The sequence below is a fragment of the Phoenix dactylifera genome, chromosome 8 (genome assembly GCF_009389715.1).
Source record: "Phoenix dactylifera cultivar Barhee BC4 chromosome 8, palm_55x_up_171113_PBpolish2nd_filt_p, whole genome shotgun sequence".
Taxonomy (NCBI): domain Eukaryota; kingdom Viridiplantae; phylum Streptophyta; class Magnoliopsida; order Arecales; family Arecaceae; genus Phoenix; species Phoenix dactylifera.
In genome coordinates this window covers 22619804-22636753 of record NC_052399.1, presented here as the reverse complement: position 1 = coordinate 22636753, position 16950 = coordinate 22619804, and the positions used below count along the sequence as shown (strand labels likewise).

The window sequence follows — 16950 nt, the reverse complement described above, 5'->3', positions numbered from 1 at the left end:
TTAGCCTCTCAAATATATGACTTGTGCTGAAGCCACGAGCAGCAGGCCAAGAATTCCGCAAGAGGCAACGATGGCGGGTCGACGATGGTAGTGGAATCACCCTATAACCCTGTGTTCTAAACATCTCGAGAACCACCTTCATCCCACCCCGCACCACAGCGGAGGCCGGGTTATGCACCAGATATCTGTTACCAGGAATTTAGAATATTTTATGGAAACACGACACCGGATGACAAGAAGAAACTACATGAGATGATGATACAATAACAAGACGTTACATGAGATGATAATATAATGGCGATGATTATATATATTGATTACATGTCATGAACAATAACAAGTGGATAAAAAAAATAAAATGAGGATATCATAACTTAGCTTCTGAGAAAAATGAACATTTGGCGTTTCTATACAAACTAACAGTCCATTCAATTAACGATTAAAACTAGATAACAGACTGCTTGTCTTCTTTGTTTTTTTGATGGAAACTACTTTTCTTCTTCTGATGGCAGTGTTGGACTCTTTGAGCACATGCTGATATTGTGAAGTTCTTTCATCCTCTCTACAGGGTTGCACAAACCTGAGAAATATGACAAATTTGGCCATTCATTCCAAAGAAATTCTGTAGTTGAGCATTACAAAACCATATGAGAAAATACTAGCTGGTTGTCATCTGATGCCATCATGCTGAGTGTTAAACCAACTAGTTTATTATAATAAATGGTCCAACTATTGGGTCTATGAGATCCTTTTTCACAATTTGATCAATAAGAAACGAGAATCTAATGACAAAATGTGCCTAATACAAGAATTTGATTAAATTGTAAATAATGGAGTGTGGTGCAGGAATGATACTAGGAGAAGCAAAATCTAACAAATCCCTAGTATTTTCAATACATGCATGCTTCAAGCATATGCTATTGAGGGCATGCATGCAAAAGTTACATTGTAATCAGATGACAAGTGCCTCCTTATGCCATGTCCAACCAAATGAATAGAAGAGCAATGATAGAGAGATGATCTATATACCCTTTCTATTCCAGTAAGTCTTCTCCAGGTTTTGAACTAATTGCATACAATCATCCCGGTCCACTCCCCTGCTAAATAAAGCATTATTCAGAAGCAAAATCCAACTGGACTTGCCTTGCATCAACAATAGCGTTCCCACTTCTGGCCCATCAACTATGGTAAATGCAAACCTAGTCTGACGGCAGGTTAAAATGAGCAATTTCTGAACTTAGGGTAGAAAATTTTCTCCAGACAAGAAAATAATCCCGGTCCACTCCCCTACTAAATAAAGCATGGAAGCTATTCAGAAGAAAAATCCAACTGGACTTGCCTTGCATCAACAAACAAAGTACCCACTTCTGGCCCATCAACTATGGTAAATGCAAACCTAGTCTGAGGGCAGGTTAAAACGGGCAATTTCTGAACTTAGGGTCGAAAATTTGCTCCAGATAAGAATCATCTTCAAATTGTCATATCATATACTTGTTCACTAGCATCCAACTATGGTTATGAAACTAGCACCCAGAATCAAGTAACTCCATTTCCAGTGAAATGTGAACTCTGCCCAAAGCACCAGCCAATTGATAAAGTAAATCAATTGGTGATGTTCCCATGAAAAACCATTACATCAAGTTTGATGAAGTCTTACGAGGAATAAAAAGAAATTACAAATTTATATTAGCAGTACATGTCCATACGAAAATGGGGATTGAAAGAATTATATGTAAACGCATTACTGCAAAACTTGCCATGATACAATTACTATGTTGCGATCAATTCTAACTATTTTATTTTCTAAAATTACAAGGGTCATTTAATGCAGCTACTTTAAGAAAGAAAACATTTACGACCGCAGTTTCAAATTCTGGCTCATGCTGGTCTGTTGTGACCAGCATGCACCATGGTGGGCAAGTAACAGCACCCATCATTGGGTTGGAATCAGCTACTAGGCACAGGTTGATATTTCATATATTCATCTGCTTATTGGTTTTGGCACAGATTGGCAATGTGCAACCCCACCCTCCATGACAACAATACTAAATACTTGTTTCAGACAATCACTATATCAGATTTCATTATGAATTGAAACATTCAAGGAACCGAGATATTTATGCCCAAATATTCCTGCATTCAAACTTGTGGATAACTTAAAAAATATAAATTATATGCTCTTCAACTAAAACCGAAAGGGCCACGATTGTGTATAAATTTGTGAAGAAAGCCGATCTGGTTTCTATCAGAAGCTGACATGTCTGACATCATAGCCACTAATATTTGGTCAGATCTGGCCGGTTATCCAGAACTTGTATCAACAGCTGCGTTTTAATAAGGTTTATTCAAACCAGAACATTATACATGATTTCTTTTTTCAAAAAAAAAAAAAAACATACCTGAACATCTTGGGATGTCCCAGACAGCAATAGAGGTGGATGTGCATTTAGGATCACATATTGCTCGATTATCTTCATGATTGACATTCATAGCAAGCATCCATGAACCAACAGTGACATCCTCATTGCTGAACATTCTCAAACTGTAAATTGAAATGCATCAAAAAAATCAATAACAACATTAGGAGGTATAAAGTTTCTTACATAAATATCAAATCTGTTAACTTCAGAAACAAAGGAATCATCTTGCCCGTCCCAAACATGATTAAAAGAAAACCTCTCTTCTCCTACTATGTCCCATAACTACCCAAACATGGTGAAAATGAAAAAACATATTAAGCTAACATAAAGAGCAGAGATTGATGGGCATTAAACAAAGCATGTTATGTAATGCACTAGAGATACAGAGATACAACCATGAGAGAGATAAGTAGAAGGAAAAAAGCTAAGAAAATCTATAAGGTGGTTTGCTCAAATTTAATTGGACTTCAGAAGATGGATGAAGTGAAACCACAAAGTAGTCCTCTATTTATAGAGGTTTTCTTGCTTGCGAACCAAGGATAGGTGGCTCCTACATAATCTAGATATTTGCGTCCAAAACAGGCTCCATATAATTTATAAAACTTTGACTATTATTTTTACCATATTATAAGAATAGCTTTAAATTGTTGCAATTTTCGGTTTGATTCCAAATTTTTTTCCAAAAATGGCCTCAAAAATTTGTGAAATCCTTTTCATTGGTTTAGATTTGGCCCTCAAAATCATGGAAGTTCTAGCAAAGATTGTAAAGCCTATGCCTTTACTTGGCCAAACCTAAATTCTCCAAAGTAATGATCAATCCTACGGCATACCCCCCAAGCCTCTCTCTCTCTCTCTCTGAGGCCCCAAATTTAGGGCTCATCAACCTTGCATATAAATCCTTGAAGGACACTTCTTTGTTATCACAAGAGAATTCATTTATTATTTCTATTTATTTTATTTCCTTGTATGCTTTGAGGTATTTTCAGTTTAATACTTCTAAAATTAATTATGTAGTTTTTAGTTTTCTGTTTTGTACTTTTGTTTTCTATTGAGTTTGCAAAAAAGGGTTTTTCTTGCATATTAGTCTCCAGAATCTTTTGTATTTGCATATTAATCCCACAATCTATAACCCTTTGCATATAAGTCCCACACGTTAATGAAACCTGTCTTGAACTGAATATTCCTTGTTTATTCCCTAAGTATGTTACTTTACTAACAGGTTTGGGTTTAATGACTATTTTGCCCTTAGAGGAGAGTTAAATAAACTTCTAACTCTTAGAAAATAACCTCTTCACTTAGTAATGGGAGAAGGGAGAATGAAACACTTATAAAACTAGTTGGCAAGTCTATCTCCCAATTTTGACTATCTCCCCCTTCAATCTCTAAGAAACTTTCTATCAGTTCTTCAAAATTTGTTTTGAGGATTGGTTTGTTGATAAGAATATGGAAGTAACATGACAAATGGATCTCTAATATCCAAGCCTTGAATATGAGCAATAAAGAGGAGTTTTCAAGGGCCAACAAATTCAAGGAAGCTTCCAGTATACATCACCAAGTAGAATCCGCCTTCAAACTAGTTTGGCAAGTCTATCCGCTAGGAAGTCAAAGGGTCTAACCTGAAGATGCCTAGGGATTGCGATCTTTTGATTAGGACCATGCCCTCCACTCCATGATCTAGAAATCCTCCTCCCCCCCTCCTTTTTTTAATTGCTTTCCATGAAATTTTGTTTCCTTCATACAATTCTTTTCTTAATTTAAAGGTACCATTAACATGTGGCCATTTACTTAGCACATATAAAACCAACTAAAGACAAAGCCTGGTCATACCAATAAAAGATAAAAGAGAGCCTCCCCACCTGTTCGCTTCCTTAACTTTCCCTTTCATTAATTTGATCCCCCCAATGGCCTTCCCCTTTCCAATGGATTGTACAAACTCCCACCTAAATCCCATTCTTTATGTATTTTTTTATTCTCCCATTCCTCTCAACCTCTATCCTCTTTTATTTTTTCCGCTAGTCACTTGTCTCTCTAGGTGTCGTGGGACTAAACAAAAGCATCACTGAGCCTTGCGCTAAGTCTCTATGCTTTGCTTTGTGGAGTTTTCTTGTAGTTTTTTGAGGATATAGCCTTTGGCAACCCATTGCTATTTAAGATTGTTGGATCAATCTAATTAGGTTATCTAGACAAATATCCAGTTCTTGGCAAGGTTGAATTTGCCATTTTGGATTGCTGGGTTGGGTCAGGAGGCCCAAGAATTCAAATTCTGGATGTGCTTCATGTCATCCTTGACGCAACTTGAACCTAATTTACTTACAAGCCTTTCCATAGGTCCTCTTGGGGAAAGCAATACTACATAGCGATGGAGAAGCTCCACCATGTTTAAGAAAGGTCTTTAACACTACCAAGTTTTCTAATTTGCATGCCACTTGCAGATCCATCCATATCCCTAACTTCCCTAACCTGTTTAAATTTAGGAAACAAAAAAATGCATAAAGAATGGCACCATCAACTCAGCTTATCGTATATGATATCTTTAGTGAAACTTTCTTGGGCACTCTTACTTCCTCTCCATCTTATAGGACAGCTAATTTTTATTCCAATTCACACGTGGATATGGTACTATTCCAGCTACAACTTCATGCAAGTAAATTTCATTTATACTTTTAATATAATTCAGTTGCAAAATATAGCTTTAATGCAACTTAGTCGCAATAATACTTAACAGCTAGATGAAGCCATATGTTTTCTCATCTCCAAGCTAATGAAACACATCAGTCAGCGATCACTATCTAATTTAGTTACAAATTGATACATCATGGATATCCACTTCTAATAGTTTGTTTGAAGAGGTGTAGCTGAATGCATAATGTATATGAAGTAAGAAAAAAAATTCTTATCCCGCTTTGCATGTATTTGAGAAGTTGTGTCTCTAGCACAAAGAATAGGGATGATATAGCACGAAGATGCACCATGTTTCTGTGTTTCTTTTTAATAAAGCTGGCAAACCCCGAAGGTATAAACCTAAGTATATCATACCCCTAACAAGCTGCCTTATTACCTCAGAATAGGCATTCACCTACAGCTTCCAGAAAATTATTTTAGCAGAAACTCTCAAAACTTTATGTCTCTAGTCTCAATAGAAATTATACTGATGATCCAAAGGCAAGTATGCCATCATTGTAGAGCTATAAACCTCACAAACAAACGAAAATTTTGATGAACCAGTATATCTATTATATTCAGTACTTACCTCGAGTGTGGCTGAAGGAGATAAAAGAAAATAAAATACAGACCAAAAATAACATAATTATATTTTCAACTATAGCATGTTATTTCTTGCTAGTTAGGTATTTATATTATTTGAATCCATTACACAGAGACATGAATCAGAAGAACAAAAGTAACATTCTAATTTCAATTCATAAAATTATTTTAAGCAAACAGATTAAGATATAACTAACCTATTATTTCTTGCAATTGCCAGTGAAGCTACCACCTCAGCAGACAGGGCATATATGGGACCATATGCATGCAGAAAATATTCACTTCCAATCAAATGGCCTGAACTTTCATACCTGTGATTTTAATGAAACCAAAAGAAACAAAAATAAATTGTTTAGTAGAAAATAATATATTCGGAAGCATTTGCCAATGCAGCTGAAAGGCCAGAACAAAATTACTACACAATTACAGTTACCATCTCATCTTTGGATCAGTGATGACTGGGCCCTTTTTCATGCAACCAATGTAGGTGAGACGATGGGGTCGATCCTTAGCAAGAAGAGTTGCAAGCCGATCTGGCAAATCAAGAGCGGATAATTTATACTGTTGGAACATTTTCAAAAAAAAAGAGAATCAATAAAGTTGAGTTTACCTGGCCTCAGATAAATATCATCATCAGCTTTGATGTAAAAGTCTGCATCGAAAAGGTTGAAAGCTGCCTTAAAAAAAGCTAACCTGGAAAAGGGAAAAAAGCAAACAAGAAAGGAATTACAGCTCAAGCATTGTTGGTCATGATGCGAAGAAAAAACACTAACAGAGGCCCAGCTCTCACGTCTTTTGAGGCAGCTTTATGTAATCTTCTTCAATATCTATAAGCATGAAGTCATGGTACATGTCAATCTCTTTCCGAAGATCAGCCATTTTTTTTGAATCTTTTGTTCTCCCAATCACAAATCTAAAAGCTAATCCAGTAGCACGTTCCAAGCTGAAATATATGGTGGATGATTAGTGAGATATAAATAAGTATAAATTCCAGCATGTAAGAGTGATAACAAGCAATACATAGAATTACTTAGAGATGATAATAAGCTATAGGTTCAAAATATTTGGCCTTCCCACTTGCTAACAATAATCACATGGATTCCCTTCAGCTTGATTTGGAAAATGAAGCCTCATCCTTCTTAATCTTTACAATTAGATCGGTTCAATTGGTGGGCTGGGCTTAGCCCAAGGTATAACTAAAATTAGTCAGGATCGGGCCCGACCCAGCCCATCCTTCGGGCCTACTTCCTAGGCTCGAGCTTTGAGCTTCGGGCCGGGTCTTGGGCTTCCTTAACCTATTTTATTTTCCAATTTTTTAAAAATTAAAGCGACCAGGATGTTCTAGGAGACTATCTCACTATGGCATTTCATTGAACAACTTGTGAGCATCTGTGTCCTTTCTTGGGCTCCTCCACAATTACCACAGTTACTGTGTCCTGCTAGACCAGCCTCAATGTGGCCTGCTCAAATGCCAACCTAGGCACCAAAGGCAGCTTGTTGAGGACAAGAGGATACTTCAATTTGTGCTCTTAATCACCTCAGAATCCTCAGCAATGTCAAGGCCAAGTATTTCCTGCATGTTGAGCACTGACATCCTCTTACAAAATCAGTTAGAACCCAGTTTAGAGGATCATCATCATCTCCCAGATGTGGTTGACTTGAGGAGGCTGATGACCAGGTTGCAATTGCAAAGGGTGGTGATATCGAGGGTTCTCAATGGCAACGATGAACCTGCTATGGATGGCAGAGAGGCAGTTGGTGAGGATGAGGCGGGGTGGCCCAAGAGGTGAGACCGGAGGATGTTAGCGACCTAAGTGAGGGCCTTGAAGTGAGGCTTGGAGATGCAAAGTAGTTTGAGGGAGGGGCAGGGCAGCCACGGACAACGGCCTCGTAGAGGCAACAACCTCTTTTGAGGACCTCGACAACAGTTTAGTTGATGCAGTTCTTGAGGCCGAGGAGGTCAAGGTTGCAGAGGCCAACATCAGCATCGACGGTGACAATGGACAAATAAAAATGGGTGAGGGAGAGGCCGACATTGGCAGTGATGGTCTTGCCAACGCTGCCCTTGCTGGAGGTGACCACCACCATGCCGGGGTCTGTTTGGCAAGGCAGGGTCTCTCTGGTAAGCTGGGGTTTGTGGGCTGAGTGTAGGAGAAGGGAGTAGATAGAGCCTGACTCGTTACTTAGAAGAGGAGCATGTGGGGTTGAGACTCATCGGAGGAGCTCAGCTCGGTGTTCAAAAGAGGTGGTGGACCAAGGAACCCTAGCCACCTCATTCTTTATTCCCTAATGAATAAAGAACTAGGTTCACCTATCACTTATGGGCTAGGTTATAGCCTCCATGTCACATGTATAGTATTGTACAAATTCAAGCCATGCTGGGCTTGGCCGTGCTTTCAGATCTAAATCCAAGTCTGGCCCATTTAACATGCAGGCTTATATTCAGGCTCGGCCTGGCCGTCGAGCTTAAAATCCAGACTTAGGCATGTTCAAAGGTTTTGAGCTTGAGAAGGCCGGGCAGGAATTCTGGTCCTTGAACATGTTTATTTACAACATAAGAGCATCTCATAACTGATATTATATGTTACTGGTTTTGGAGCTACATATTCAGTATTATACTAAGATTTGGGAGATAGGGTAAATTTTAGTTGGATTAACATCATCATATGACATACAAAAAGTTCCACATTGAATGTCTTAGGATGTCATAACTTTTGTAATCTGCGGAACTTGCATTTTCTTTTCTTTTGAGCGGTTCTTCTAAGAAGAATGGCCAAGTCTTATCTTAATTTGCTCACCAAGAGCAATGGTACCGAAGTTCTAGAGATTCCAAGCTAACAAAGTGAAATCAATTGATTTTTCGAATTGCAAGATTGAATTCTATGCTTAAAATTGTCTACCAGCTTGATATTCTAGAGAAAAACCTTATAAGTCTATCATGATTGTAATAATCACCTTTAGTAGAATGATTCGGTAGGTAACTAAGTCTGAGTAATTCATATGGGTGATAACATGTATTACAATATGAAGTGGTATTTAACCTGCTGGTTCTATCTAGTTCGCCCATGCATTGGCATAGTCCCTTGTTGATCTATGATTCAGTATTAGCTATGCATCTTATAATATCAATCTTGTAGTATGACGTATGACCAACATCCTAACATCACAATATTACCTAATGAGATGGAAAGCAATGAAACGAAGAATACAAATAAGCACCATTATATTGAGTCCAAAATGAAGCCAAACACTATAGTCTTGAATGCAAACATTCTACAACCCAAATCCGTCACAACTCACAAGCAAGTTAATATATAATATGGATTTGATTTATTTATCTTTTCGCCAATTCACATATGGACTTATTCAATTTGAAGTGAGAATTTCAAAAAGTTGTAGCTGTAAATGATAAGAGAAATTTTTTTGAAAGGAATTTGTTAATGTGTATAGTAATTGCTTGCTTCATTCATACAATTGTATTCTAAAGATTTTCACTATAACTATTATGATGAAGATAGCAAATATTTAAGACTATTATGACGACGCTAGCAAATATTTAAGTAATCTCAAAAGACTAATTATTGCTTCAAGAAGAAAAAGTTATAATGGCAATTAATCTATCAAAATTACTCAGAATCTTAACATGCCATGGTAAAGTAGTCCTAATTTTCTCACCATCTCTACTGTCAAGTACTACCCTCCCTGTCCCGTCCCCTACCACATCAATATTTACACAACAACATCCATGGGTTAGTACCTTGCTAGCTTAGTAGCAGGGAACTTCTATCTAAAAGTCACTAAAAATCCCCCAAAACTTGCAGTCCACCTGTTTCCTAAGTGTTTTCAGAAGATCTGCTTCCCTTGCATCCATGCCCCTGCACCTGCTGCCAACTCGGGCAACAGATATTAGTACCAATCAAGGTCCATTTGAAGTTTCACTCAAAACTCCAAAACCAAAACCAAAACCAAAACCAAAACCTTTTGTTTTATGCCAAAACTGATACGAAACGAAGTTTTGGTCCAAACTAACTTATAATACATATATAGGCTGTTAATTCAGATTATCTGCATTTTCCCACATTTTTAAATGTTCGGAATAATCTTCTCCATGCTAAACTTGAATTTGGCAGGTTTTGAAACAAGGAAGCATTGTGATATTAGATTCCAAAGAAATTAAAATTATTATTATTATTTCTTTACATAGGTTCAACTATTCCAGAGCTCAAATTTCATAAACATTTACATTTTGCATATGCTAGATGGTGAATGATATAGTGCACTCTTTTCAAAAGATAATTTTCCAGTTGTTTCAATGTAAAAGTAATATATTTTTTCTCAAATAGTCTAGTATATTCTTGTTGACTGATTTTTTTTCCACCATTCTTTATTTGTTCTTCAATTTTGTTAAAAGTTTTTAGTTTTTTCAATTTTTAAGTGAAGATGCAAACAACAAAGGTGAAACCACTGAAACAGCTGAAATCAAAAAATCAATTTTGTCCAGCCAAAATTGAAACCAACTTTTTAAATCATGGAAGCAAGAGCTTATGATATAACATGTGCATAAAACAAATCAAATGAGAATTTAATTTCTTATTCCATCCAAATTGTGATTCATAACCAAACAAAAGTTTTCAACCCACATCACGAACAAATTCTTCCCTCACCAATAAGATCATCCAAAGAACTTCATTTATTTCTTTTGATCATTGCTTTATCTTCCATTAATTTGGTTCCTCACAAATTCATTTTCATTTCCTGAACTCCAAATCCACCTAACTAAAAGAGTTCTCTTTACATAGACTACAAACTAGAGATTAAGACAAGCACTCCATCCATCAATCTTGGAGCAGTAATCATCGGCTTGCTCACATGATAATAATCAATGTGGCCACAAGTTAATGCTTGCATCTCCGACTGAGAAAGCTTAGCTCATATCATGCACAAGTTTCGGTCAATAATGAGCAAATTTTAAGAACGGAAAAAATAAAGATTGTCAATAAATCAAGATGCCATCAGGAAAAATAGAGATTGTCAATAAATCAGGATGCAATCTATCAAAATCACTCTTGACTTGGATTTTAGACTTTTAGTAGTTCTATATATGTTTTACTGCCTAAAAATCCATTTTGTTGCAAACGTCTTATGGCCTTTGAGAATCCTTTTAGTGGCAACATATAACATCAAATGCAACATAAAATAGTTAACTAAGTGGCCAACACAAGTTCTTCCAAAGTCATGATTTGAGAATCCTTTTAGTGGCAACATATAACATCAAATGCAACATAAAATAGTTAACTAAGTGGCCAACACAAGTTCTTCCAAACTAATGATTTTGTCATATGCTCAAATCAAAGGTGTTATTATCGAGATAACGTGCTAGATAAGACAGCCCACCTTTGATGCCTTTGAAGAAATATACATCACTATGGATTCCAAAGTAAAATCATAACTAGATTAAAACAACACTGACAAATATCTCTCTCACTCTGTTTACAAAACAGTCATGCTAATATAAGATGTGGAAAAGATTGCACTTTTGCTTTTATGTACTTTAATCCCTAATTAGTTGTTCTAGCTAAGTATTTCACCCTTGTTTGCCACAAGGTTGCTCTCGATTGGGTGTAGAGTATCACTTGGAGGTTTTTTCCAAGCCAAAGCCTTTGACTTACTAAAGCACACAATGAGACATGTAATTTTGAAAGTGGTCAATCATATGAGCTTCCAAAACCCCATTATCAACATAACCTCGCAAAGAGTGTACATCATTTCTAAGATTGCTATAAAGCTGTGACTATTTAGCATCAACGACACTCCATCATTGCTAGGGTTAGGATGTGCTCAAGTTGGGACAACTTCTGGTCGAGCTTTGGGCCTAGCTTGGGGTGATTTAGGTCAAGCCTAAGCCTCATATCTAGAACTTGAATAGATGTTGCACCAAGTTTGGGCTTATCCTTAGGCCAGCCCAAGCCTGAAACTCGACTCGAAGCCCAAGCTCAAAGTCTAAGTCAAATAACTTAAATAGATATCTCCAGTGTTTTCCAAAACCTACCCCAATGGTCACTACTCTCTCTCTATCACCGACAAACTTCTTCCTGTGCAAAGTGTCCACCCCCTACCAATAACTGCTTCACCGCCAAATCCTTCTCACCTCATCCGTAGGAATGGCAATGGGTAGGGTACCTGCAAAATTTGCCCCACCCATATTCGAACCTGTTTAAAATCCTACTATCCAAACCTATTCCAAATTTGATTAAAAATTTGCCCCAAAATTCCAAACCTATCCCATCAAAAAATGGTAAATCTATTGGGTACCCAACCCTCCCCCGCCCCCATTAATCTTTATTTGGATCAAATTATTTCGGTCGAGTAGGGTACCCAACTCGGAATTACACAAAAAAAAGAGGGGGGGAGGGGGATAAGGGGAAGACCTTTTCATAATGACATGAATAAAACTAATATCAAGTAAAAATCAATAATACATTAAACTTTCAATTCAAAACAACCATAATCCATAACACCAACATTAAGTCCATAATCCCCTCATCCCTCTATTATATATATTTGCAAAATTTTATAAAAATATATATTATATATAATCGGGTTCGAGTAGCGGGTACCCAAGGATCAAATTCCAAACCCATCCCAAATCCTAATGAATTTTAATTTTAAATCCCAAACTTTCCCAAACCTTACAGAGTTTTGCTAAATGGGTCCTATTAGGGTTTGGGATGGGTCGGATATCCCAAAAAACCTGCTTGTCTGCTATCCTACTCATCCGCTGTCGTCCACTCCCCCATGGGCCTCCTTCTCTCTCCTCCTCTCTCACCATGGATGCCCGACTCCACCCCGCTTCTAGCACACTGGATCATTTTAGTCAGGGCCCATATGGTCTTCCAGCTAGGCTTGAGCCCTAGTCAGCCAAACCATTCATAACTATTTTGAGCTTAGGCCTGGCTTGAAGTCCAAAATTTTTTTTTGAGGTTGAGCTTGGGTAGGGGTGTTATTTTAGCCAAGCCAGCCTATTTCCGACCCTATTTATTGGCCATGATACACTCAGGTTGTGTCAAATTTATCCACACATCGAGCAAGGTTTGAAGTTTGAACCGAAACGAATCAGTCCGAAATTGACCGAAACTAATGGAATTCGGCAGTCTTGGCAAGTTTTGGTCCAATTTTTGGCTGGTTTTTGTATGAAACCAATGGAAACTGATATTTTATCTTCTATTCCATTCATATATCTTTAATGCTTGCTAATATTTCTAAAGTTTTGCAATATTATTGGATATCATATTTATCTAAGGATTTAATGATCTAGTTTATATTAGTTTTGGCAGCACTGTTATCACAATCTTGATGTTCCTTTACTAATTAAAAAGCATTACATTATCACATCTTCATATGATTCTTTTTTCTTTTCTTATTTATATTAGTCGTTTGAGAGTGAGCCCTAGCGCAACGATAAGATTGCTCCATTGTGACCTGCATGTCACGGGTTCAAAATATGAAAACAACCTCTACGATTGCATCCCTCCTAGACCTCACCGTGAAGGAAGTCTCATGCACTAGACCACTTTTTTTCCAAATTAGTTGTTTCTCTTCTTTCAAAATAAAATGATATATGAAAATAAAATATCAAATGAAATGGGTTTTATTTATAGGGATTTTTTTTGCTTAAATAAGTCATTCAAATGAAAAACAAATCTGCTCTAATGGGTTTTCTTGCTTGGATGGCTTTTTGAAATGGAATAAAATGAGACATGCTCAAAAGGGTTCTTCCTTGCTTGGATGAGTTATTAACATGAAACCCAACGAGATACTCCAAGATGGATTATTTTCTTAAATGGGTTAGTAAAACGAAATAGAATGACATATGCTTAAAGAAAATTTTAGTTAACTATAGAAATAAGGAAAATATGGGACATTATAAAAGTTAGAAAAAAATAAAAAAATTATAACATATAAACTCCAAAACTTGGAACAAAAATGTTGAAACCGTTAAACTTGCCAAAATAGTCAAAACTGAAACTCTATCTAAAAGACCGAAACCTGAACTGAGTTAGAGTTTTTAAATCTTGCGTTGGGCTGTTACACTAACATCAATGCTAGGAACCCATTTTGATGCATGTAAAGAAGTAAGATAACTAGGAATAAAAGATCAAGCATTTGTACGAATACAAATGGTTTACATGCATGTAAAAAAATATTTACTTAACATTGAACTACATATAATAAAATATCGACATGTTACTTAATTGGCTATTTGCTCATTAAAATTTTTCATTTTTTTTGCATGTTGTATAGATATATCATTTTCTTGATCTATACTAACTAAATGTTAAATACAAATGATAGACTATCTAAATAGGTAAATTACTCACTTAAACAGTAAAAATAAGTAATATATATGAACTATTAATTAATTGATCCTTTCCAAATCAGTGCTTGTTATCCTATTTCCTGCTTTTCCCACAGGCCCCTTCCCATCATTGTCTGCGCTTAGAATAACTTATATATACTGCCTACATGACGGCTTCCAAGACTGACTTCAAGACATGTCGAACTCATCCAATAATGTTAATATGATGATCCAGGTAATGTTGACACCAAGGGATAATGAATGGACAATATTTTAACCCACTGTCATTATTTTCCTCGGCTTAGTTGAAATCACTGCTACTCTCAAACTTAAATGATTTGCATTGATATGTTTTCACTTTGCCTCCTATTCTAGTGCAAGAAACTTATAGATCACTCTGGAATGTGAGTCTCCATAAAAATCATTGTTGACCACAAGAAAGTAGTTACTGATGGTCCAAGACTGTAATTTAGAACTATCTTGATGACTCTTTTCTGACCGACATTTAATCCTTGTCTTCTATGATTTCAAGATCCAAGATCAATAACTAGAAACAAAAGAAAAAGGCACTATTGAAACCTAGAATAGCACCAAAAACAGATGAACTTCTAGGTCATGACTATGTATAACTGAGCAGAAACCATCGTGCATCCACCACCACTCTAAGCTTCATCTTCATCAGTTTGGCTTGATCTATTTTGACCTCTTTATTCTATACCAGAGTGCAGAAATTTTTAACTCGTTCGGAAATTTCTATCTTAAAGAAGCAGATATTCGAAGAAACAAATTAACAAACACATTCTCCAGCCAGCTTGCCTGCTGTCCTAGTGCTTAAAATAGAAACAAAAAATCACCCAACATATCCAATTATAACTATCTTGACAGGCCTCTTTCTCGATCTACATCTAACCCCTGTCTTCAGAGTTTCGGATCCAAGATCGCCAAAGAAGACAACAGAGAAGGACAAAAGCATCAAAGAAGAACAGACGTTACGAATCATACCTTCCCAAGCCCTCCGGATCGGGAGGGAACCAGGTACTCCGGAGTGCCGCTCGGCGATCGGACGAGGAGAAGCCCGTCTGGACCCCAACGAACCCGAGCACCTTGGGCCGCGCGACGACGCCATCTTTGCCACCGGCGAGGGACTTTGAGCGGAAGGTCCTGAGAGCGTCCTCGGCCCGGCCGCAGCGAAAGATGGTGACGGTCCTGGGAGGGCGACGGAGGACGACGGCGGCGAATGCGATCCCGCCGACGCCAACGAGGAGGCAGAGGGCGGAGAAGAGGAGAAGGGGGAGGCGGCGGGTCGGCGAGAGCGGCGGGGTGAAGGGTTTGGGTTTCTTGCCCTTTTCGTCTTTGGAGTAGGAGGAGAGGAGAGGAGGGGAGGCGCGGCTGGCGGAGGAGAAAGATAAGAGAGTAGGGGCTGGCGGCATTCCCGTGATTTATATCCCCGGGGAAAGTCTTCTTTTAAGTTAGCCGGAGGAGAAAGCGGAGAGGGTTCGGGATTGGGATCGCAGGAGTGGGAAGTAAGAAGTTGGAACAAATTGGATTTCTTGGACAGGAATCAAGAGAGACTTAACGCGGTGGTTGAGGAGGGGGCGCCTCCTGAAGCTTTACGCCAACTTGACCGCGAGACTGTCAGTGGAAGAAGAGGAGGTGACGCGCGATCTTACACTATCGTGCGTGAGCGAGCAAGCGCACGCGGGCGTTGTAAGCGGAGGGCTGGGGCTTTCGCGTCGGAACCAGACATAGCTGGCAGATCTTAATTTTTTTAAAATATATAATTATATATTTTATAAAATTATCTGAAAGATAAAAAAATATATTTAAATGCCTTTTTTTTTTTTTGTTAAGAGCAACATAACCATGCAGTACATAAGGTTTATCACGCTATACGTCAATGTTTTCTCCCTGAATATCTAATAGAAGTGTAAGAGGCAGAATCTCCAAACGACCAAATTCAGTAGAGACTTTGCTTAAATACAGTAAGGATCGACTTTATAAAATAAAATAAATCACAATTTGCAACAAGGATCTACTTTATAAATGATCGGCTAGCACAGGATAAAACGGAAGGAACAGTACTCTCAAAGATTAACTTTGTTCATCTCAAGATCAATCTAGTATTCTTCTTTTATAAGATTGATGGTTTTTTGCATGGAATCCTGTTAACAAATACACAAAAAGAAAAAAAAAAAAAGCATTAAGACGCCCCTACTTTATAGGAGACCACTTTGGCCCTAAATTTTTTTTAAAATTTTTAATTAATTCATCTCGATTATCATTTTGTGTCTATTTTTCTGATCGTCCATCTCCATGTTAGTTACCATATGGTCATCACGCAATAATGTAATAACTTCGCTATTCCTAGAATAATATTTTTGGAATAACCTTCCCTTCTTAATTAATTAGAACCAACCTTTCTCCACCATCTTCCTCATCCTCTGCTAGATCAAGATCCTTACAATCACCAACAACTTTCTCTTTCTTCCTCTCTTCTTCTCCTCTACCGTCTAGTGCTGCTCCCACGATGGTGCTGATGCTACTGCTGTCCATCACCCCTTCTGCAGTGACGCCTTCAGGATTTATTTTTTCTTCATTGCATCGTATGGTATGAAGACCTCTAATCGGGCGACGACACCAAAGCAAGGATTCACACGGGGCTCCGCATTCTGAAATAGAACCTCAACCTCCTCATGTCCACCCTCATCGATTGAGCATAGCCGGTTGCAGTGAAGGAGGCGATGGGAGCTGCATTTGAGGTATCCATCCTTATGGTGCTGCTCGCCGCCGGAGCGAGCGGGCCTCCGTACGGTCTGACCGATGATTCTGGAGGAGTTGCGGAGTTCAAAAAGACGGCGGCCGAGTTCGATGGGTTCACGACCCCAAAGGTGAGAGCTTTGACGCTGCTGT

General features: G+C 37.9%; 1 protein-coding gene across 2 annotated transcripts; it reads right to left on the bottom strand.

Annotated features, from left to right (window-relative positions):
- Positions 1–279: 279 nt before the first annotated feature.
- Positions 280–15771, bottom strand: LOC103702036 (probable beta-1,3-galactosyltransferase 12). 2 transcript variants are annotated; one of them, XM_008784318.4, is made up of 7 exons: positions 15043–15769; positions 6475–6627; positions 6295–6377; positions 6118–6217; positions 5882–5995; positions 2400–2542; positions 280–580 (listed from the first exon to the last, which is right to left on the bottom strand). In XM_008784318.4, the coding sequence occupies exons 1-7, from the start codon at positions 15468–15470 to the stop codon at positions 489–491; spliced, it is 1113 nt and encodes a 370-aa protein (XP_008782540.1). In that variant the 5' UTR covers positions 15471–15769; the 3' UTR covers positions 280–488. The 2 variants fall into 2 exon arrangements, with proteins under 2 accessions (XP_008782540.1, XP_038985206.1); XM_039129278.1 differs by lacking the exon at positions 280–580 and adding an exon at positions 599–2324 and having other exon boundaries at positions 15043–15771.
- Positions 15772–16950: the final 1179 nt, after the last annotated feature.